At 34.9% G+C, this 23,108-nt stretch overlaps 1 protein-coding gene across 1 annotated transcript in view; it reads left to right on the forward strand.

Annotated features, from left to right (window-relative positions):
• Positions 1-23,108, forward strand: part of RTTN (rotatin) — an 81,415-nt gene that overhangs the window by 55,761 nt on the left and 2,546 nt on the right. The window contains exons 35-46 of the mRNA XM_053960073.1: positions 889-997; positions 1,694-1,892; positions 2,891-2,981; positions 3,967-4,120; positions 4,277-4,414; positions 5,247-5,458; positions 9,210-9,315; positions 12,609-12,703; positions 16,383-16,460; positions 17,905-18,031; positions 19,772-19,971; positions 21,763-22,030. Of these exons, the coding sequence (XP_053816048.1) occupies positions 889-997; positions 1,694-1,892; positions 2,891-2,981; positions 3,967-4,120; positions 4,277-4,414; positions 5,247-5,458; positions 9,210-9,315; positions 12,609-12,703; positions 16,383-16,460; positions 17,905-18,031; positions 19,772-19,971; positions 21,763-22,030 (1,777 nt within the window). The remainder of the gene's footprint in view (positions 1-888; positions 998-1,693; positions 1,893-2,890; positions 2,982-3,966; positions 4,121-4,276; positions 4,415-5,246; positions 5,459-9,209; positions 9,316-12,608; positions 12,704-16,382; positions 16,461-17,904; positions 18,032-19,771; positions 19,972-21,762; positions 22,031-23,108) is intronic.

Here is a 23,108-nt window from a genome sequence, read left to right on the forward strand (position 1 = left end):
TCTGCTTTGTATAGTGACACTCTTGAAGAAAATTGTCTGATGTGACTTTTCCATCTAGAAAATAAAAACCAGAAGTGAAAGAGTGACTTGACATGATAGATACTTGTCCTGTGCTCTGAAACAAGTTACAGGTCTTGTTGTGTCGCTAAAGCACATCATTTAGATGGATTCTGGGTCTTCTGATCTCAGGCTTGTGATTTTAAACACAGTAGCAAGGGCATTAGGAACATTAGAAAACAACAAAATTCATAATGTAATTAATGCAAAATTGGTAGGAGGAGCATAGTATTATGTCAGTAATCTACTGCCATTTAAACATCTCATATCTTCACTATGAAATGAATACATTTAAGCATCATAGGATTAAGGTTAAGAGAAGTACTCAGAGTTCAAAAGACTCAGGGACATCAACTTTGGCTGATGACAAATGCACTTGTGATATTTTTATCTGAGTGTGTTCTGGTACAAAGGGACAAGTGCTGATGTTCTCAGTAGAGCAAATAGTCCATGAAAAATTTGAGTTTAAATGCTTCAGTAATGTCTTTCTATCTTTATCCAAATGTAGGTTGAGTCAATTATATGGATGAAAAAAAAGGATGAAGAGAAGGAATTTCCAGTAACATGGGCATTGATCAGTTTTTGACTGAAATGTGTCAGTCTGTTCATATAGCCCATCTTTTAATAGTTTCAATTATTAGGTTTTTTATCATATATATACACACACATAGTGGACAAAATCTAATCAAGTTGATTTTTAACAATAATATTCATATCGTATTTGATTTTGTTGGTTATGATGGGTTTTTCCCCCTTCCCAAGCAGAATATGAATAAAAGACTAGTCTGTAAAAGCTGGAATCAACTAGTTTCTCTTTTTATGACGTTCTAGATTCTGTCTGCATCACCATCACTGGGGAGTGTTACTGAGCTTCAGGCAACAGTTCCAAGTTCAGCCAGTTTTATTCCGGAAACTGTGGTTGATCGGCTTATGGCACAAGGTAAGTCAAACTTAAGTCTTGTACCTCATGCTAAACACAATGTATTCACCCACCCATATTTCAGTATTTGTCCATGCTGTGCATTGTACAGCTTGCATGTTGCTGGAGCAGCTGATTTTTCTAGTGGTTGCTTTAGAAGACAAACATTTAATACTTTCTTTAATATGAATTTTTATAGAAGCAAGTGAAAATGGTACCACTTGAAATGTAACTGAAGACTTAGGTTCTCTTCCTGGCATCTAGTCATGTTTCAACACATCAATCATGGTAGAGCTGTCATATACATACATAGGAGTGTGTATGCACACACATACACAAAGATGTGTGTATAATCCTCTTTATATGTAAAAAGATAAAAACTTATGTAATATAAAAAAAATATTTATAATCATGTATGTAGAGAGCTGTGTACAAATAAAAATACTTTTCTTTTAAAGAAAGGACTGGCAATTTGTGTCTTTCCAAATTTGCTAGTTATCTTTATTTAATGCCTGGTAGAGGGAGCATTTTATTTGGGAACTATTTCCTCTATGTGATTTCATCTTTTTTTTTTTTCCATTCATTCCTGAATGTACAGTTTAAATATAGAGAGGACTTGGATGTTTTATGAAAAAAACAAATAAACTTGGTTTATGTAACTGCTGTAATTTAATTTTTTGGTTGTTTTGGGGTTTTTTTTTATTCAACACACTCTAGGTCAAAGTGATACAACCATAACAGAATCTCCAAGTCAACATGATTCTCCTGTGTCTGCTGCTCTGTCTAAACAGCGTGCTGTAGTCACACCTGCCCTTTTGTCAGCTGTTTGCAGCCTTCTGCAAAATCTGCTGGTCGTCATGCCAAAAGATACTGGAATTGCCCTTCAACAAACAGATTTGCTAACAAGTCTCAGCAGGTATGAGATCAATAACTGTTGAACTACAAATAAGGTGTAGCAATAGACGTTTAAAAAATCTTCAAATGCGATCTACCCATATTTCTTATCAAAACTGTTAAACATATTGATCACTTCTTGCTCCTGAAGTGTTGAAATTTTTTTTAATAAAAAAATACAATCAATTGAAGAAATGAATCAGAATTACTACTTTTTTTTCACAGAATAGGTTGTCATATTGGTGATTCCATCTGTGGTGTATGTCTTATACAGGACTACTGTGTTCCTCTCATGATGTTTTAGGGTTTTGTCAGGTATTTGGAATTGCAGATAATTTCAGCTCATTTTATGTTTTTCTTTTTTGAATTGTATCAAATATTTTGAAGATGAGCCAAGGATTTTCACACTAAAAGAGAATAAATAAAACTTGCCAAATTTGGATGATGGATCCTAGTATTTTAGTTCCTCTTAAAAGGAGGAACCACTTCAAAGAACTCTACAGATTGTATGCCGTGTTTCCATTTCCATTGTAGCAAATTCTTTTGTCTATAAAAAATGCTTGGAACTCCTGAAGTGTAGCATGAAAAATTAGTTCATTTTTTGGTAAAAGTTTTCAAGAGCATTTGTAGTTGCTCTTCATAGTGCAATTAATGGAAAAAATGAAACATAGATGAACAAACATAAAACTCCCAACAACCATGGTGTGAATACAGCTTATATTATTGCAGAGGTGTTTATTCTTCTAGAGGAAAGAAAAGAAGAAATCAAATAGAAAAAATTGATTTTTGCCAGTGCAGTAGCAGCTATTAGAATTTATATTAGTCTAGCTATTTTGAAACAACATACTGCTGCTATAGTTGCCATTGCACTAGACTTCCTTAAAATAGTGTGGTTTAGCAGTAAATACATCTTACTTTATTTCTACTTGGTTTATTTATATTATTCTTTTCTATGGAATTTTAAGTTAATAGAATGTTTAATTACTTAACTATATTTCTAACCAATATATTTTGTTTTAGTCTTGTAAGTGCTAATCTGGTTGAAAGATGCATCTTGGAACTGAAAGCTCCATTGGGTCATCGATGTCATATAGAACATGTAAAAGCTCAGGTTAGAGAAGCATTTGTTACTTCCTAATTTTTTGAAGTTATGAATTTAATTATATTAGTATAATTTATCTTCATTAACATAGTCCAGACACACTATTATAGGCTACATTCATGTGAATCTTTGTGCTTTTGACAAAGCTTAAGTGAAAATAAAACATTTTATTCAACACAGAAGAATTAATTTCTGTATTAGGACTATAATTGGAATGAACAAACTGAAAATGAATTGTCTTTTAAAAGTATAACTTAAATTTAGCCATTGAAGAAATTATGTAATAGAATTTTTTGTATGTTACTGAAGTATGAGCCAGACATATTTACTGACACATTGGATATTTATTGTCTGTAACAAAACTGGCTGCTTTGCTTTGCCTCTGATCCTGTAGACACTTACATAGTGCTCAGGTAATTTTGATGTATGCAACCCATATAGGTTATTGCTGATAGATCTACCTTTTTATCAAGTTTAACTCTGTATATACAATGTATAGAACATGCTGTTTCATGACACAGCCATTTTGTAGCCTCTGCTGCTCTGCTTTCAGATTTACTTAGAAGTAAATTACTCTTCTAATTAAAGAAATGCATTTCTGCAGAAAACTTATGAGAATAAATAAATATATATGTCAGCTTCTATTTTAAGAAGACACATGTATTCTTCAGTATTAATGACCATTTTTGTGTTTTTCTTTGTGACTTTACAATGAGTATGCTGCTGTAAATGTAGCAAGAGTCATGACCTTCTCACAAGGAACTTTTGCTTTGGTACTAGAAAATTGATTGCACACATGTGTTTCCAGACTAGGGATTCTGTTTCATCTTCTACGGTAAAAATTAAGAGAAACATTTTAAATTCATGTCCTATTATTTAAATGATATATATTAAAACATTATGAATCAGTTAACATAATGTGAGTAAACTTAAAATAATGTGGAAGGTGTAAATATATGGCTTTATTTCATATCTTTCTACAAATATTTAACAGGTCTTGTTACTACTTCAGTACTTGTCATCTGTGTCCAGGCTTCTGAAATCATGTTTATTGGTGGACTCTGAGCTTGTAAGCCAGGATGAACTGCTGAAACCTCTCTTAGGGAATACCTTCAGGATTCTCACCATACATCCCAGAGCTGGCTTAGGTAATGAAGTACTTTGTTTCCTTTATAACCAGACAGAGGCAGGTCATCATTTAGGTACTACCTTGAGGTGAATGGACAGGGAGTGGTCAAGCTCAGCTTTCCAGGTTTGTGCACATTTGTAAACAGTTTGATTTTTTTTCTGTGTTATCTTTGCAGATACCGAGTTAACATCTGTACTTCATGAAACATGGGTAGACTCTTTCAGTCTTCTAGCTACATTACTGTGGAAAAGTGGCCAGATATCTTTTCCATCTGTGACAGCAGCCCTTACAAATCACTGTACAGCAGTAATTGGTAATGACTATTCCTGCATGTTTTTTTTTTCCTAGCAACTAATAAACAAATAGAAAAGAGAGTCATTGTTCTTTAGATGCTATTAAGTACTAATGAGGTACCCACAATGAAAACCAATGGGTCCAGAGCTTGACTGACTTACTTTGTTTTCTTCACATGTATGGATGAATGATTTTAGTTGTAAACCTTAACCAAATGTGGCATTTGTTAAATGATCCATTAGCACTTCATTTTTTTCTCCTTTCATTTTAAATATCTTGCATCAAAGGAAAGCAAAGTTTTGAGGGGAGATGAGAGATACAGAAATCCAAGATTATTATACAGGAGTTTGGTTTTTTGTATTTTAATTATTCTTACATTAGTTACTTGCATAGTTAGGCAAGGTTCTGTGACATGCTTCAATACTGAAGTATGAACACAGTCAAAACAAGCTTGGGCATGTTAAGAGATCTGCCGAACCCAAATCCAATTGCAAATAAAGCAGCTAATGCATACTGTTGGTTTTATGATGTAAGCTGTTGATAAAATGAGGAGAGTTCAAAAAATTACTGGACAAGTGAGTGATTTGAGTGAAATGGAGATAGCTTTTTTGTTTTATAGTCAAATGAATGCAGACCAGTTAATTAATTCAACCATTATAAAATTCAAACTTTTCTTTCTTAGATTATTTTGAAGATGCATAGAATTTGTAGAATTTCCTAAACAGTGCACCGTATAACTGCTTCTGGGTTCACATGATTTCTTTGATAAGTCTTTCTGTGTTCTAAAGTATACTTGAGCTTTATTCATAATGAAATATAAAAACTTTAATTTTTTTTGTTTAACCTTTTAGATACCATTTCTGATTGTATTCATCTGTCTACCACATATCCTGCTTTATATGTGGCTAGTTTACAGTTCCTCTCTATCCTTTTGAATGAGGAAGGAAGAAAACAGCTCCAGGATAAACAGAGTATATATCAAAATCCAACCATTAGCTTTCTTCTGGACCACACTGAAGAATGCCAGGCACCAGTAACTCAACTTACTGCTTTAATTATTCAGGTATTTAAAATTTACCAATGTGATTGCAGGATATATTGTTGCATTTTTGATTCTTTTACTTCCTTTATATTTAATCCTTCCCTTATTTACAGGTTGCCTAAGTATGCAAATTATATGCGAAATTTGTGTCTTATTCGTTTTCCCTCCAACGCAGTTCTTTTATCTATATTCTTTAATTTATGTGCAGTTTGTCACTGTAACAATCATAGTGATCTGTGATTAGAAGTGTAGGGTTTTTTTCTGAATGACGCACATTATATAAAATGTCACGTATGAGTGTTCTGAAGTCATTGTCTTACAACTATTTTTTAATAAGTATCTTAGTACTATTTTGCTACGTAAAGTATATCTTTTTTACATTTATTGGTCATATATTGGATGGTGTGATGAAAAGAATGCTCTCTTAGTATTCATCTCCTCTCTTCCTATGGATGCTGAATTCTTGTAGAATAACCTTACTCCTACCAAGACTTGTCCTGGTATTTGTCACAAACTTTGTGCTCCTTTCCTGCTCTGTTGCAGCAGTGTGGCTCTATTGTGTCTATTGGGGCATGGTATTCTCTTCACTGAGAACCTGCTGTCTTTCAGGGAGGAAAAACTTCCCAACAGGGTCTTTCTTGGTCACTACAGGCCACATAACCAGAATTCTCTATGTCTTTGGCAACTAATTTCAGATAATTTCAGGGCACAGTATTTTCCTGTGAAGATACAATTTTCAGGGACTTAAGCAAAACCAAGGGCACTTTGTTCAAATCCCATAGTTTGCTAAATATCCTGTTGGGTTTCTGTATTAATGCTTGCATATGTGCCTGAAGCAAAACTTCTTGGCTCTGGCACAAAAAGTATGGCTACATGAGAGTATGTCTGATACAGACATGTTGTAACCTTCCTCTATTTTCATACAAGTTTACATAACTGCATATCAATCTGTGCCAGCAAAAAGGGGATGATTCTTATGCTGAGAGCAGAAAAAGTTAATGCAATGAAAAATGAAGTGCAGCCAGGTCAATGAAAGGACATTAGACATAGTTTGAGTATTGTAAGAGACATCAGCTTTTAACATCCTTTTTAACTGTTCAGAGATGCAGACAGACATTGCATTTTGTTCATAAAAGAGTTCAAAAGATAACTTATGCTCTTTGGGTCCTTACAGGGCTGCTATGATCTCCCCAGAATGATAACAGAATTATGAAAGAAACAGCTAGTTTCTTAGACCAAAGTACATGTATTTATTTATGCCCCCTTACAGTGGTCATTGAGAGGACAATGGAACGAGCCCATGGGATATAAAGTAACCTATTGAAACAACAAACATCTAAACAAAACCACCATTAAAAATGAACAAAACAACCCAAAAGATTTCAGACTTTATTCAGGAGAAGCACTCTTAAAGAGAAGCAGTCAAGCATATAATTGGCTAACATAGAAGGGGATGGGAGACTTTTCAAACAAACAGTCATCTCCATTAATCATCCTAAATACATAAAATCTACAGAATACCTGATTTATGCAGTGGCAAATGCTAATTTAGTACCCAGTGCACAGGTATGAATATTAGTAGACCAGGTGTCAAATTGGAATTCATTATCGCATATAAGAAATCTAGTAAGTGCATATGCTGACTTTGAAAGGCTTTGGTTGTTTTGTGTATGTAAATGTTAATCCTTGTGTACATGTGCTTAAGATCAGAAATAAAATTAAGAAGGAAAGTATAATCTATATATAAACTCTCAAATTTTGGCCCTAACACTTTTTGTCCTAGATATAAATCTTACAATATAATAGAAATACTGTGATCTCCCCTGCAACTAACTTACAGTAGGTGAAGACTAACATAGCCAGACCTGCTGTGGATTTATGGGACATCTTAAATTTATTATGCAACATAATTTAAAAAAATTAAAGGTCCATTCTCATTTTAATACTTTTGTTATAGTTTAAAACTATAGACTCTTTTGGCACAAGGCATTATAAATTTCCAGAGTTATTTTTTCCATTCAATTAATAGTTAATCATTAATTAATTCTTAATTACTTGTGCTCCCTATGCTTGACATAAATTTTCTTTTTTTATTATGAACTGCAGTTCTTGATGGCAGAGTAAAAAATAATGCATAGAAGAGCATGCTTCAAGAAAGAATGGAATTTTGTTAGTGTTCAAGATAAAATTTAGAAAACAGTAAGATGAAATTAAAACTTGTGAAAAAGATGCAGATATAAGACAACTCACCTTAATTATTGGATCAGTTCTAGTCTGCCACATAATACTTACAGGAAAATACCCAAGAGGTTGATAGGCAAATATGTTTTTATATTACTAAAGTAATAATGGATATTAAGAACAAGTAAAAACATTTAGCAATTTAATAGGGCAAAAAGTGGATAAGTCACAAAACCTACATCTTAGGCTATGCAGGATTGCTGGAACTCAGCAATTTTTTCTTTCCTGGCTTGTGTCAATTACTTTAAACTTTAAGCTTTTAAGTAACTCAAACATCTAATTTTTTTAATTTCAGAAGAAACCATCACCTATCAGAACAGAAAAATAGTTAATTTACTTTGAACATTCTTGTGTTGTTGTTAAATTTGAGATTTCACACCAGATCTAATAAAAACTGTTGTAGTCTAAATGTAGATTTCTTTTTACTGGTTATAAACACAGAACCCAGTCCATGCTTCGGTGCCTTTATTTGGTGTCAGTTGTTCTTATCAATGAGGTGTTGGGATTTTTCTAGTTATTAACTTACTATTCTTTATCCTTTGACCTTCTCACCCCTAGTTACAGTGAACAATAAATTATGACCTTAGAGCATGCATTGATATTTTATTGCATATGAAAATTCGAAAAATTATTAGTCCATTAATACATGGAATATGCAGAATTAAAATCTATGAGATCCTATGGATAGGTGCTCATGAGATTTCTGTCTAAAGTATTAAGATTTCCTTAAGATGTTGTATTTTTGCCTAGCTTCAAAATATGCTTTTTCTTTACTATGATCCAGTAACTGTTCTTATTTTCCTATATTTTTCTGATTGCAGTGGATGGTATTTTCTGTTATCTTGGATGTCAGAACTGGCATTTTAGGGAAAAATTCTAGATAGACAAAGTTCTCTGGTGGATAATATATGAAGCACAGACTGCTCCCTGTCTTTCAACTGTCTTGCTATATGACTCTAAATAAATATTCCTTTGAAAATACAGAGATTATACTTAGGTTATTATAAATGTGGTGGTGCTCACAAAGACCTCACAAAACTAAGACAAGCTACCATTTTTCACTGGTTAGTAAGAGTATCTAAAATAATTCTCAGTGAATTTTTTAAGGAATTTCACGGTATTTAATCTCTTCATCATCATTGTGTAGAAGGAAAGTGAGATTGCTCTAAAGGCATATCAGTGAGTTGTCTGCAATACCAAGCCTATTCCTGAATATTAGGAAAATAATGGAATGCCAGGATTTGGAATCTAGGCCTTAGAAAAGTAGAATGTTAAGAAAAGAATAAGAGGAGTGGGCTTAGGAGAAAAAGAAGAAAGATTTAATTAAAAACAAATCACTTACAGAAAAAACCTGAAACACTTCAATGTAGACTGACTATAAACATGAATATAGAAAGGGAGAACTCTATATATGAATATAGTGATAAATCATCCAAATGAAATATAGACTCTGACAATCTATTTATACCTGTGAATACTACTTTTAATATGGTCAATTTTTCATTTCAGTAATGAAATTGCATTTTTGTAGGTCTGTGAAAGAAAATCTTCAAAGGATATGCTGAAAGAAGTTGCTACAAATGCACTGTTGTCTCTGTTAGCTGTCAGTAAAAATGCCCAGAAATGTGCTTTGGAAGGTGAGCCTTTCAAAATGTATGTTAAATTATATGTGAATCAAATGCTTGCAGGTGTTTTACATATTACCTTTACATTGTAATTCTTTTTTTTTTTTCAAAGCAGAAGAGCTAGGTTTCAGTGGCAGGTTTTTTTTCTCAGATTTTCACTAAGAAATCTTATTGATAATTAAAGTTTTCAGCTGCAGATGAAATATTATGTTGTAGCCAGTTTAAAACCCTGTGTGAAGTCACAGATCTGTGTTGGAGTAAGAAAAGACCTGTTAGCTTTTTACTACTAATGGCATATTCATCCATTAGAAACTGGAGATTTTTCACTGGCAGTATCTTCCAATACTCGTGTAGGTGAAAGTATGCCCTATGGTTTTAGTTCTGGCTGTACCTGGACAAGAGGGGACTTCTTTTTCTCAGCTTTGTTCTTCCCTGTTTCTTTGGTCACATTTTACTGTTTAAGTAGGACTTTCTTCCCTTCACAGTAGTAAACCAGCTTCTAATCACAGGCTTCTTGTGCCCTCTAGAACATGGGAGAATGGTGAATTTGCATTTCTCATGCATTATGTGTTTTACACCTTTTGATCTGTCCAAGTGTACTTTGTCTTAGGTGCTTTCCTGTAACTTACATCTATGTTTTTTCCACATTGTAAACCTACACTACACTGAGATTGATAGCTTAGACAGATCTGCACAGTGTTGGATCCCTGTAGAGGTAGAAACTTCAGGTCTTACACTTTCTGCTCTTTCCCAGTGTATTGGTTCTGTACTCAGCCCTTTCCTCAGTCAGGGCTCTTCTTCTGTTGATGACTTACTAGATCATCTAAGTTCCAGCTTCCTGTGAAGGCACTTCCACTGCAGGAAGTGCATAATTCTATGCTAGAGCAGCCGTCAAGTCATCCTTGCTGCTGTGCAACACAGACCTTAGAAAAGAGGAAGACAGCTTCTGGGGCTCAAAGCAGTGTTCTAAAGATACATGTAGCTCTAGCATCACCTGTTCAGCTCTTAAGGGCTACTTTAAGATAAAAATGCAAAGTCCTGCACCTCAAAAGCTACAAGCCCTAACAGCAGTAGAGGCTGACTGGAGAGCTGAAAAAAGGGCCTGGTAGGCAGCAAGCTGAATGTGAGAAGACTAACAGCATCCTGGGCTGTATTAACAGGAACACAGCCATTAGATCAAGGGGAAAAGTTTCTTTCCTCTACTTACCACTTGTTAGACTAAATCTAGAATAGTGCATGCAGTTTTGGCCCAGTATGACAAATGTGAACAAACTGGAACAGGTGCCCCAGAGGGCCATCAGGGTGGTTTTGTTCGCTTGTCATTAGAGAAGAAGCTGATGGAGTTGACTTATGTTCTGCCTGGAGAAAAGAAGGTTTTGGGAGGACCTATGAGATTTTGAAGAAGTTGGAGACGGGTTTCTTACAGCAGTACATGGTATAGGAGGATGGAAAGAATGGGCATAAATTGAAACATGAGAGTCAAACTGCCCTTTGAAGGCAGTAAAGCACTGCTAGACATAGTATGCTGTCTCTGTCTTTGGACATTTTCAAGACCCTGGAGGATAAAGCTGCAGGCAAACCTTGCCTGCTTAGAGCTTGCTCTGCTTTGAGGAGAAGGTTGGGTATATGACCTCTGGAGGCCATCTCTTCCAACTTGAATTATTCCGTTGTCATGGAATCTTAGAAGGCATTGGAAAGGGCCTTTAAAGGCCATCTAGGTCAACCCCCCTGCAATAATCAGGGACAGCTTCAACTTTATCAGGTTACCCAGAGCCCTATCCAACCTGTTTCCAGGGATAGGGCTTCCACCATCTCTCTGGACAATCTGTTCCAGTGTTTCACCATCCTCATTGTAAAAAATTTCTTTCTCATATCTAATTTAAGTTTGTCCTCTTTTAGTTTAAAACCATTACCCCTTAAAACAGGCCCCACTGAAACATTCGTCTCTATCTTTCTTAAGCTTTTCCTTTTAAGTGGAAGGCTGCAACCAAGTCTTCCTGGAGCATTCTCTTCTCCAGGCTGAACAATCCCAACTCTCTCAGCCTGTCCTCATAGATGTATTAGATCCCTCTCAGGATTATTGTGATCTGCCTCTGGGCTAGCTTCAACAGGCCTTTTCTCTGCTGGGGACCCCAGAGCTGGATACAGTGTTCCAGATGGGGTCTCACCAGAGCATAGCAGAGGGACAGAATCTCCTCCTTTGCCCTGCTGGCCACTTGTTTTGGATGCAGTCCATGATGCACTTGGCCTTTTGGACTGTGAGCTGACATTGCCTGGCCATGTCCGACCTTTCATTCACCAGCGCCCTAATTACATCTGGGGAGGGCTTTTCTCAATCCTTTTATCCCCCAATCAGTATTGATAGTTGGGATTGTTCCAACCCAAATGCAGCACCTTGCACATGACCTTGTTGAACATCATGAGCTCCATCTGGACCTTGAGCTTGTCCAGGTCCCTCTGGGTGGCCTCCGAGGCCTCAGGTGTGTTAGTTGCACTGCTCTGTTTAGTGTCACCTGCAAATTTGCTGCAGGTGCATTCAAACCCACTATGTTATTGATGGCGACATTAAACAGTATTGGTCCCAATATGGATCCCTGAGGGACACCACTGGTCACCACTCTCCATCTGGACATTGATCCATTGACTGCTACCCTCTAGGTGTCACCATCTAGCCAATTCCTTATCCACTATCAAGTCCAACTGTCAATTACAAAACTATCCAGTTTGGAAGGATGTTGTAAAGGACCGTGTCAAAATCCTTACAGAAGTCCAGAGAGATGATATCTGTAGTTCTTACCTTCTCCACTTACATAGTCACTCCATCATCTTATAGTGACTTAAAGACTAGATCCAAGGAAAAGAGCCTAACTCAACATTTTGCCCTTTAATTCACCTGTACAGTTGCCTTCCTTTGTCTCACCACAGATGCAGCAAATCTGCTGTTTTTAGGGAAAGGTTGGGTAAAATAAATGGATGCCCTAATCTCTTGAAGTTTCACACTTCTAAGGAGCATTGTTGAAGATACCCTGAAGAGTTATGAATTATTACCCTCTCCACCGAAATCATTTTCCCCGCTCAATCTTACCAGTCCTTCCTTTGGGCATTCCTCTAATGGGACTTTGTTGCAAGAGAACACAAATGTATTCTTGCTTCTTGAGAGCATTCAACTAGATGCACTTCATCTCAGAAACCGTTTGCTACTTCCTGATAACAAGATGATCATTGCCAGAAAGATACTTTGGTTTTTAATAAAACATTTTTGATTGTGAATGTAATTATAAATGTTACTGGTTTTTGTCTTCCAGCTGACCTGATAGACAGCTGTATAGAAAACATGAAGCACATTCACGCACAGCTGAATTTGGATTCCCTAAAGCCTGGGAAAGCACAGAGAAAAAAGGTAGCTATAAAAAACAGAACATTGATAGGATAAGGCACTTCCCAGCTTTCTTTTGTTTGTTTGTTGTCTTGAGGAAGATAGTGCTTGTATGTGTCATGGATGAGACAAAATAAATGACAGCTTGTAGTGGATCCAGATACTGGAGCTTCTCTAAAATGCAATTATTTTAGAACTTTTACCAACTTAATTATCTCACACACTCTTCCACCCAGAGGTCTCACTATGTCTCAACTACCTTTTCCAACACAGAGATGACTGCTACTTCAGGAATGTCAGGCAGAAAATCACCTCGGTTCATACTTTGCAGCTGCCCAGTCTTGGCTGTTCACTGGACAAAGCCCCTGGGCATGTCCTGGTGTTTTTTTTCTGTGCATCACTCTGGCCCTCAGGATCTTCTCCCATTTGTCAGATTGTTCCTCCAGCCAGGATCTTCACATTCTTCTTTTTGGGTCCATTTCTTTCTGTCAGGGACCATCTCTTTTCAGGAATCCTCCTTTTTTCCACTAACTTTTCTTTCCAGAACTCCAAGCTTCTGTTTGCCTAAACTCAATAGTCTACGTGCGAAGTACAACACATGATCAGCTTCTGAAGTACTGGTTTTGTCTCATGTCTTTTCATTAATTGGAGGATTTGGGATTTCCCACTTTTAGTCTTGGTTATCAGAATTAGCAACTAATCCATCCTGGCTGAAAGCAGCAAATAGCAGGATGATTGAGAGTTGAGAATTCACTTTCAGGCATCCACTCACATACACGTCTCATCCTTTTGTAATCTGTCATGTTTGTAATTTATGATATTTATCTTATATCAGAGTATGGTTTTCAAACTTAGTTGGACTTTGTCTTGACATTGACCCTATGTAATCCAGCTAATTTTTTCCATGCTGTTTCCACAATAATATTTTTTTTCAACCAGTGCTAGCTATTTTGGTTTTGTCTGTTCTTGTATCAGTCAATCTCCCTCCCATCCCAAAACTAGTAAAGTAGTTCCATTTTGCTTGTGCATGTAAATCATAGCTTTTTTACTCTCCTATTATCTGGCTTTCAGTTTTTTGGGGGTTTTTTTGGGTTTTTTTGGTGGTTTTTTTTTTTTTTTTTTTTTCCTCTTCTCCTTCAAACTTGGTCTGGATATCTCAGTTTCTTGTCATCAGACTCTATTGTCCTGGTTTTTTAATTTCTTGTCAGTTTTGGGTATTTTTAACCTCATACTTTTGGTCCTACCACTGCCTGCATTCCCAATAGTTTCTCTCCATTCACAGTTTATTTATTTAGCCTTTTTTTTTTCAACCTGCCTTCCAGTTCTTCCAGACTCTCATGTCACCCAAGTCTTCTTTACCACATTTAGATATAAATTATGTCTTGCCATCATACAACAGTTTCATAAGATTTTTGTTGCAATCTGCTTGTTTTCTGCTACTTTCATCTAAGAGAATTAATAAAATACAGACAGTGACCTCTGCTGTCAAGTTTGATATCTTGTCCACTCCCACATAAATCAGAAATTGCAGAAAACACCTTCCTGTAGGGTATTTCTGCATTGCTTCAGCTAAATAGTATTTTTCTCTGAGCTTTTGATACAGATATTAGCCTTGATTTATGAAAGTATGGAAATGTGTTTTATGACAATGAACTCTTAAAAAAAATTGAGTTTGACCCTGAGATTTGAAGGCTATCATATTTTATCTTGAGATCTCCTCAACCCATTCATTTTACCTTTTCAAGTGTTGGAGGCTGAAAGGTGTCCTGCCCATGATATGTCCTGTAAGGTTGAAGTCAGCTGGTTCTTTGTAGTTTTCGGGTTGAGGAGAAATTTAAAACCTGAATGAAATTGGAGGAAAGGAGCCTTTGAGAAAGTTCAGAAAAACAGTTTATGTTTAATTGAAAATTCTTTGAAAGATTTGCAAAACACTTTGTGACAGATTTCCTGCTGAGCTGGGACTGTAGGTTGCTGTATCATGTGTAAGTGTACGTTCATCATATGTGGTACATAATGACAGTTTCATGTGGAGGACACTGAGACATTGCTCTCATGGTAGATTTGGCTGATCGTTCACAAAACTGCCCCTTTGCCCACTTCAGGGCACAGCTCTCAGAGGAAAGTCATGACAGCTTCTTTTCTTTTTTTCTTTCTCTGACTCTTAATTATTGGGAAAAACATGTTTTACCTACCTTCATTCTCAGGTCAGCTGAGGTGTTTTACTTGATATTCCTTTTCTTTTACAACAATTAGTGTGATGCTAATGAAGAGCATGAAAAATATTTAGAAGTAGTCAAGCTTTCAAAAAATCTTGTCAAAATATTATCATAGTAAAAAAAGCAAGATATCCTAAAATAAAGACATATAAACAGTGCTATCAATGCAATCCATAACTTTATCAACCTTTTAGAAGTTTGTACATTAAATATGAGTTGTAGCTTGTGGCATTTTAATGCTATTTTACTTATTGACTAAATTAATACAAAATTAATAAATTCTGTACAAAATACAGAATTCCTTGAATGAATTCTCGTCTTAAGAGTCTTGTCTTAGTATTAGCATTTTATTTGACTAGAAGTGAGACAAACCAGTTATCAAATGTATTTGTAATAATGACTTGTATGTTTCTTCCTGATTTACTACACCTGGCTTTCATTAACCTTTTTGCAGTAGGTTGTACTGCAGAGTACTTCATCTCTAAATGTCATCAAATACATGATTTATGATGTATAAGCATGCATTGTTTCTTCACCTTGTCTGAGATTAAGTATTAATCCTATTTTACATTTTGTTCCTTTATGCTTGATAAGACAGGAATAGTATCCTGAGGTGAACAAGCTTGTTGGAATTTGGTAATCTTTCAGAAGTGGTTTAGTGTGTCACCCTTATAGGAGTTAGGTCAGCCATCACTGCCCTGCAGTGTCACAGCTCTGTCAAGAAGATAGAATCTTTGTTCACTTGTAACTTGAATCTCAGGGTATCACCTCACTGTCCAAAGGTCTGTATTTATTTCTGTAATATTCTTATCAGGTTGGAAGTTAGTTATAGCTTCTATATTTATAGTTAAGGATAGGAAGTAAGATCCTGGGAATAGAAGGATGGATTTGCCTGACCTGCTGTAGACATCACAGAATATTCTGAGTTGGAAGGGATTCCCAAGAATCATCAGATCCAGTAAATAGTACATATAGAGGTCAAAGCTGCAACCTTGACATTATTAGCACTATGCTCCAACTGAGCTTCTCTCAGGGTCTGAAAGACAGAGCTAATTTAACCTTGTTTTTATCCAAGGAAGAAAAATAAATGCTTCTAGGGAATGATTAATTTGACTTGTTTTAGATGTGTGCTTTAGGATGGAACAAATACTCAGAAAGTTCCCACCTGTTCTTTATTAGTTGTAAGAGGAATGGAGCTCAACATTACAGATTTCTGCATTTGGTCACATTGGTGGCCCTAGAAATAGTATCTGTGGGTTATAAAGAGAGATAAGGATAATAAGTTACTGGCTATAAATGTCTTTAGTAAACGTGCTTGAAGCTAGCTAAGATGAATTCTACGTGAAATCAGAAGAAAACTGCTGAGCAGATGTGACCCAAACGTTGATACCTTAGATTTGCACTTCTTCTTTTGAAATATCTTTCTTCCTTGTACAAAATTCATTCTGGTCTTACATTGATATCTTGAATTATTTTTCCCTGGATAGGAGGATAACCTTATCAAGGAGTTAAGGTGTTCTATGCAGCTCCTTAGAAACTGCTTCTTTCAAAATGAAGAATGCAAAGTAAGTATTCTTATACTGAAGTAATATGAGTACATTTAGTTACTGAATGAAGATAAATTTAGCCAGCTTGAAAATAACTTCAAAGTAGAAAAAAAATTTAAGTTTGATATTAATGGCAAGAAATACTTCATATTTCATTATTATTCCCACTTCCTAAGAATATTTCACACATCTCTTAGGAACTTAGTGTTCATATGGAAATATCATCTCCCAGTGGTTTCAGATGGTTGTTATCTTTTATATCCACTTCTGCTTTTTGTAAATCAATAATTCTAATTTTCAAAGCATACAGCATGAAAAATGGATGTGGAGAAAAGTTTGGGGCCACCAGAAAGGCACACAGAGATACATTTCAGATCTTAGAAAGTTGTTTTCTCTTCTTACTTCTTTTGCCTTTCTGAAAGACAAGAAAACCCCAAAATCACCCCAATGAAACAAGCAAAACCAAACAAAACCCAAAATCTAAATAATAATTTGCTATTTATTTTTCTTTATCTGAGTTAAATTGTACTAATCCTCCAAAACACAATTTTGTTTTCATACCTGTTTTTTATAAAATAATTTTTCTTGGTCAAAATCTTGAATGTCTTTTCATTTTATTCTTGTTTTTTTCTCTGTTCTTTTCAATTTCTTTTCAACTTCCATTCTGCCTACTTGTTTTTTTTTTCCATGGGGAAAATACTACATTACTTGTTTTCACTTTTTCCTGTGTTCATTCTTTCTGATCACTGCTCTTCTTTCGTATTGCTGATACCATTCACAGATTTATTTCTACTCTCACAGTTTAGTTTTTCTCGGCATTGTGTTACTTGTGCCATGTATACAACTTGGGCTACTTTTGGCAAATGCAGTGGTAGAACTGCAAGATTTCCTGACTTTCCAGGAGTACCCCTTTTCCAGGGCATGTATTAACATCCTTTTTGTATGCAGAACACTTGGTGCTGAATAAGGCATCTGATTATTCCTGAAGTCTCCATAACTTGGTTGTGCCATAATCTCAGCTAAGATTATTGTGGAAATTTTTTCTTCTTTTGATCAGGATCTGCAGAAAGAATTGTGTGGAGGATTGAAGGAGGTTGCTGTTGATAACTGAAGAGTTCTATCATTTGCTCTGTATACAACTGCACTCTTATATTTCCACGCTTTTTGAGTTCCAATAATTACTTTAGAAGGAGTTGAATAAAACTTTAGAGAGCTCTTGAACAAGAACAATTGGAATGAATAAATCTTTATTTTCATTTGCATGTCTTTCAGTAATTAAGATATGTGCTGATTTTGACTGGCGTAGAGTTAAATTTATTGGTGGTTGAAATGATGGTGCCAGTTCTCCGTGCAATCTTTCAAGCCATAAGATAAAACATTAGATAAAAATATGGTTTTCTCATTCTATATTTCATTTTCAAAGGACTGATTGCATTTGAAATTCTTCCTCATGTTGTTACAGATGGCAGCACTCAAAGCTCATCTTGTTCCTGTTCTGCATTCTCTGTGGCCCTGGTTTTTAGCAGATGATTCCTCAATGCAAATAGCTCTGCATTTGCTTTGTGTCTACACTGCAAACTATCCTGCAGGTATAAAAGTCACTCTGTGGTGGAATACATCAAAATATTTTACCAGAATAATTAAGACAGAAAAGCATCATAAAGGGAAAAAAATGTTTATTTTTACTGTAAGAGGAAAGTGTAAAAGTATTGGTCCATCAAAGTCCATGAAGAGTTTTGATTTTAATACATTCCAGACTTTCGTTCAGATCTGGTTCAAGCTGTTTGATTTAGCAAGAGTGCAATTGTATTAAAGGATTAAATAGCATTTAACTCAAACCATTATATTTGAAGGTTTTGCTGAATGTCCTGCCAAGCTGAGTAGTATATTATAGAAGTACTATTCTAGGAATTCTTTAATAGAGAACAGTGTATCAGCGGTTTGTATAGGTTGTACATCAGTCCTTATTGAGAACGTTCTGGTTTTGAAATAGTCAATCAAATTAAATTTTGTATTAAATTACCTCAATTTATTTATGCCTTGGACTCAGTAGCTTGCATATGTATCTTTTTCATAAGGAGTCTTCTTTTCATTTGAGCAAACCTTTTATTTCCCTTGATAATTATCCCCACTACTAGAAGCTTGAACTTTCTTCTAGCATGGATTTTTTGCTTTTCATATCCTGGTTATTTAGATTTAGCAAATCACAGATAATGATTTGCAATTAGCTTGAAGAGACACAAAAGTGTCTGTTCCTTTCTCCCTGTCAAGATACCATAACCATTAAAATAGTTAACAGTTAAAATATGACTCTTTTTTTAAGTTAATGTCTCCAGACCTTAAATAAACTTGCAATGGCTTTTTTTAACAAAGATTTTTTTTTTTTAATATGGAGTGACGAAAGATGTATATTAGTGAGCTACAGAGTCTAAAATAAAAATTCAGTGTCCTGTCCATGTGCAAGAAATCAAGCTGAAGTGACTCTAAGCTGCATTTTTATTTTCTTTACTGATAAGAGCAAGTGCTCTCTGATCAATCAAGTTTTTTCTTTCTGTTCAGAATAGTTGGCTTATGAGGTGTCCCAAATTTACCTGCTCTGAACTGGTTAACCACTCCTCCTCAGTGTAGTCAGAGAAATGCATGTAAATATTTGTTACAGTTAAACATTGTCTCATTTTTGTTTACTTTTACCATGTAAGAAATTACCTGTTGTTGCTGATGGCCAGTGCCACTAAAAAAAAGACTTATATCTATATTTGTGCAGAAGGCATTTATCTATATTAGGTCAGTAACATAGCTGTTCCCTGCTGTTGTATTAATTCAAACTTGTAACTCTGTAGCATAGGATTGTGCATTCTTCTGTTGTACAGTGTAGTGACAACTGCAGACAGCGCTTATATTTCTCAGAAAAATATTCTAAGAAACTTATATTAATCCTTTCAAATTATACAGAGACTTCTTTTTCTGAGCCAGTTTCAGAGGATCCCTTCAGATTCAACGTCCAAATAACTGTATAATTAGATACATGTTCCAGTTTTTAAGGAGACTTTCTGAAACAGAGCAATGGCTTCTATTTAACAACAGAATCACCTCTTACATTCTAGAACAATAGAACAGTAGATGCCTATTCCAGTAAAGTGCCACATTCAGGCACAATTCTATTCAAAGCATGTCTGATTGACTTAATTGGGGTTCAAAGAAAAGATACGTAACAAATCCTTTGAAAAGTTCCATCTCAGTGTTTGAGCAGTTGCACTATTCTTTCTATAGATTTTTCTTTTAAATACGTTTCTGCATTTCTAATATGATAAATGTCTCATTGCTTTAAGGTTGTGCTTCACTTTGTTGGGCCAGTGGTGGACAATCGTCACTTCCATCTGCACGAAGTACAGCTGGCAATTCATTAATGCATTACATCTTGAAATTGGCTTCCCATGTGTCAAATGATAACAGCCCAGTTCAGCAGGTGGTCTTTTGTCTAATATCCAACCTTGCTCTGTCTCATGACTGTAAAGGCATTATTCAGAAGGTAAGTAAATGGTAACCTGTATTTTAGCAATGGATGCAATTTCCTTTTTAATAAACCCTCATATTTTAATATGGAGCGCCCTATGATCATATAGACATGCTTCTGTGGGAATCAAATCCATTGTGTCTTCTCAGTTGTGTTACTGTTCCCTAAGAGCAGAGTGTAATTCAGTTATATTCATAGTCTGGACAATTTTTGCTAGAGCTTTTTGTAATCTCTCTGTTTCAGTGGGTTGTAACATTTTTAATACCCATATATATTAATAGCAATCACTAGTGGATCATGCAAGTGAGTATACTGTAGAACAAACTACGTGAATGAACAAGAAATTAAACGTTGTGTAAATCATTAGGTATGCTGTGGGAAACGTAACCTTTGTACAAGTTTTAGGAAAAAAGCAATTATTGGATGTTGGACAAAAATCTACTCTTATTACACAAATATATGTAATGTCTTTTTGTATTTTGTATATAGAATGATCCTTACTCTGTTTTATGAAATGTTCTTTGAAAAATCTGTTTCCCTTAAAATTTGATCATTTAAATAAATTCAAACCTTGAGAAAAGAAGATAGACCATGTAGAAAGTCACCTGTAGTAGTGACATGACAAGATGAGCTAACACAGCGGAAATTATAAAAAGTGTGTTTGTTTCTAGCATCTTTTATAGTAATTTATTAATTGCAAAAATTTGGTTTGATCTCCATTAAGAATGTTCTGTTCTTGGACCTAATTACCTGTTAGAAATGCAGGGAAAAATAGATGCTTTTGTGATGCTAATTATGTAAAGCATGGTCTCACCATTGCAAAATGGCTAATACTCAAACTTTTAGATGGAAACAAAGAGTTTGAGATCTCTTCTGTAGTAGCTGTTGTATTCTGTGAATTGTTTTTGCTTTTAGACTCTTCTGAGTTTCACTCTAGAGTGATAGTACTTCCTTCTCTCTCTTGGGCTCTGCTTTCATAAGTGTAAGCAATTCTGAAAACCCAATTCCCTCTGTGAAAATTAAATTACCAATATTATATTCACATGAAGAAAATGAGTATGTATGCTGGCTTGCTTGCTTTCAACCAGATGCTTGTATATGTTGTCAAGATTCAGTGAGGCTGGGATTATTTAGTAAAGGACTTTTTCATTAGAGGAATTTATGTTAGAACACCTCCCTCTTGCAACAGGGGAATTGATTTTCATCTTCTCAGAATCTCCTTAAAGTGGAGGCAAAGCCTGAGATAGTGTATGTCATATCAATGCACAGTTCTTTTTCTTCAAAGCTTACAGAAATAGAGGACACTTCTCTGGCTGTCAGTGAAGGGGGGAGTGATGCTGTAGGTTCTTATGAGTCACTTCCAATTCAAGACATTCTGTGACACCTTTAACATTTGTTAATAGCGTGCAATAATAAGTAAGGAATCAAGAATACATTATCTAAGTAATGCATTGATTCACTTCAAATGTCGCTAGCTTATTTTGGGTAGAAATAATGAGTGCAAAGCAAAAAGCTTATGTAGTGGTGGGAATTAGCCTTTAAAGAAATATATTGTGTTGGATCAACTTTTATGTATCTACACTGCATAAATTATTATAGAAGTAAATGTATGTTACTATATTAACTTTTTAACCATGCAGCAGATTCTTTTTCATATGTAATTATTTTCAAAAATCCTTGACTAATAATAGGTTGCCTTTAATGTTTAAATTTAGTGTTCGGTCAAGTATATAGATTGGAAGGTCAAACAAAAAACAAGACATGGAATACTATAAATTCTAAAATCCTTTTTCTTCCTCCTAACAGAGTAACTTCCTGCAGAACTTTTTATCTCTTTCATTGCCAAAAGGAAGTAATAAAAATTCTGGTAATGTGTCTACTCTCTGGCTAAAGCTACTACTGAACATATCTTTTGGAGAAGATGGACAACAGATGGTTATGAAGATAAATGGCTTTTTAGACCAGATCATTGAAATGTGTAAATACAAGCACAAGAGCAGCCAACATCTAGCACTTCTTATTCTACATAACATATGTTTTAGTCCAGCTAATAAACCAAAGATATTAGGTAATGGTAAGTATCTGAAGGGTATGCAAACTGTTGTTCTCTGATAATACCATGGTTTCCAGAAGACTATATTTTCATGGCACTTTGGGCTACTGACCAAGAACTCAATGTTGTATTTTAGAAGAGCATATTTATCAAAATTAATTTTTAGAAGTAATTACAGAATACATATTTTGGCAGAGAGACAATTACACTAATACATAATAAAAGGAAAAACAAATAGTTCTCAAAAGAAAATCATGATTCATTGTTAGGCAGATCATTTGGATATAATAACAGATTTTGAATGAAAGGATTTTTGCAATTTTCTCAAGCAGCTAGTTTTTCAGGGAGAGTTGAAGGATTCTTTATATCAGTCAGTTTTGAAATAATTGAAGTTACTATCTTTCAGTTGGACAAACTTTTCTTAGCTTGTGCAAATCATGAATGTTGAGACAAACTATTTGATGTTCTGTCATGTACAGAAAATGTTTACGATAGTGATAAAGTTATGTCATGGCATATATATTTAATGTAACAATATGTTCAGAACTTTTTTCTTGGTTATTTGTAGAAGGCATGTTTCTTTCCCTCATTTAATTGCAGAGAGAATGCTCCTGTCTTAGTTTCAAATTCTCAGCAGGTTTTCCATAGTGTCCATGTTTTTTTATTTTTCCTAAGATGTGGATTTACTGCCTTAATTAAATATACATTATTTAGTTACATAATCTATGAATTTTTGTTGTGAAGTGAAGAAGCAAAGTGGAAGAGTTTGGCTTCAGAGCAATGCAAGAAAACTAAGGCACCTACAGTGGGATGGCAAATACTTCTCATTGGTTGCAAATCATCTGCATAATAAGTATGAAGGGAAATAGAAACATCTTAATATCCATCCTGATGTGGCTCTAATTGTGGCTACTGGGAGTTATAAAACAGTTTCACTGATTACTTAGTCCCTAAGCGTAGCTGATAGCTATACATAATGTTCATGTTTTATTACTGGTGACTTAACTTTTTAGCATTACTTGGTTTTGTTTTGCTATATTATTTTTAACACTTCTTTCAATGTACTGTGCTGATTTTATAAGCATATTGAAATTTAATC

The sequence above is a fragment of the Vidua chalybeata genome, chromosome 1 (assembly GCF_026979565.1).
Source record: "Vidua chalybeata isolate OUT-0048 chromosome 1, bVidCha1 merged haplotype, whole genome shotgun sequence".
Classification (NCBI taxonomy): Eukaryota; Metazoa; Chordata; class Aves; order Passeriformes; family Viduidae; genus Vidua; species Vidua chalybeata.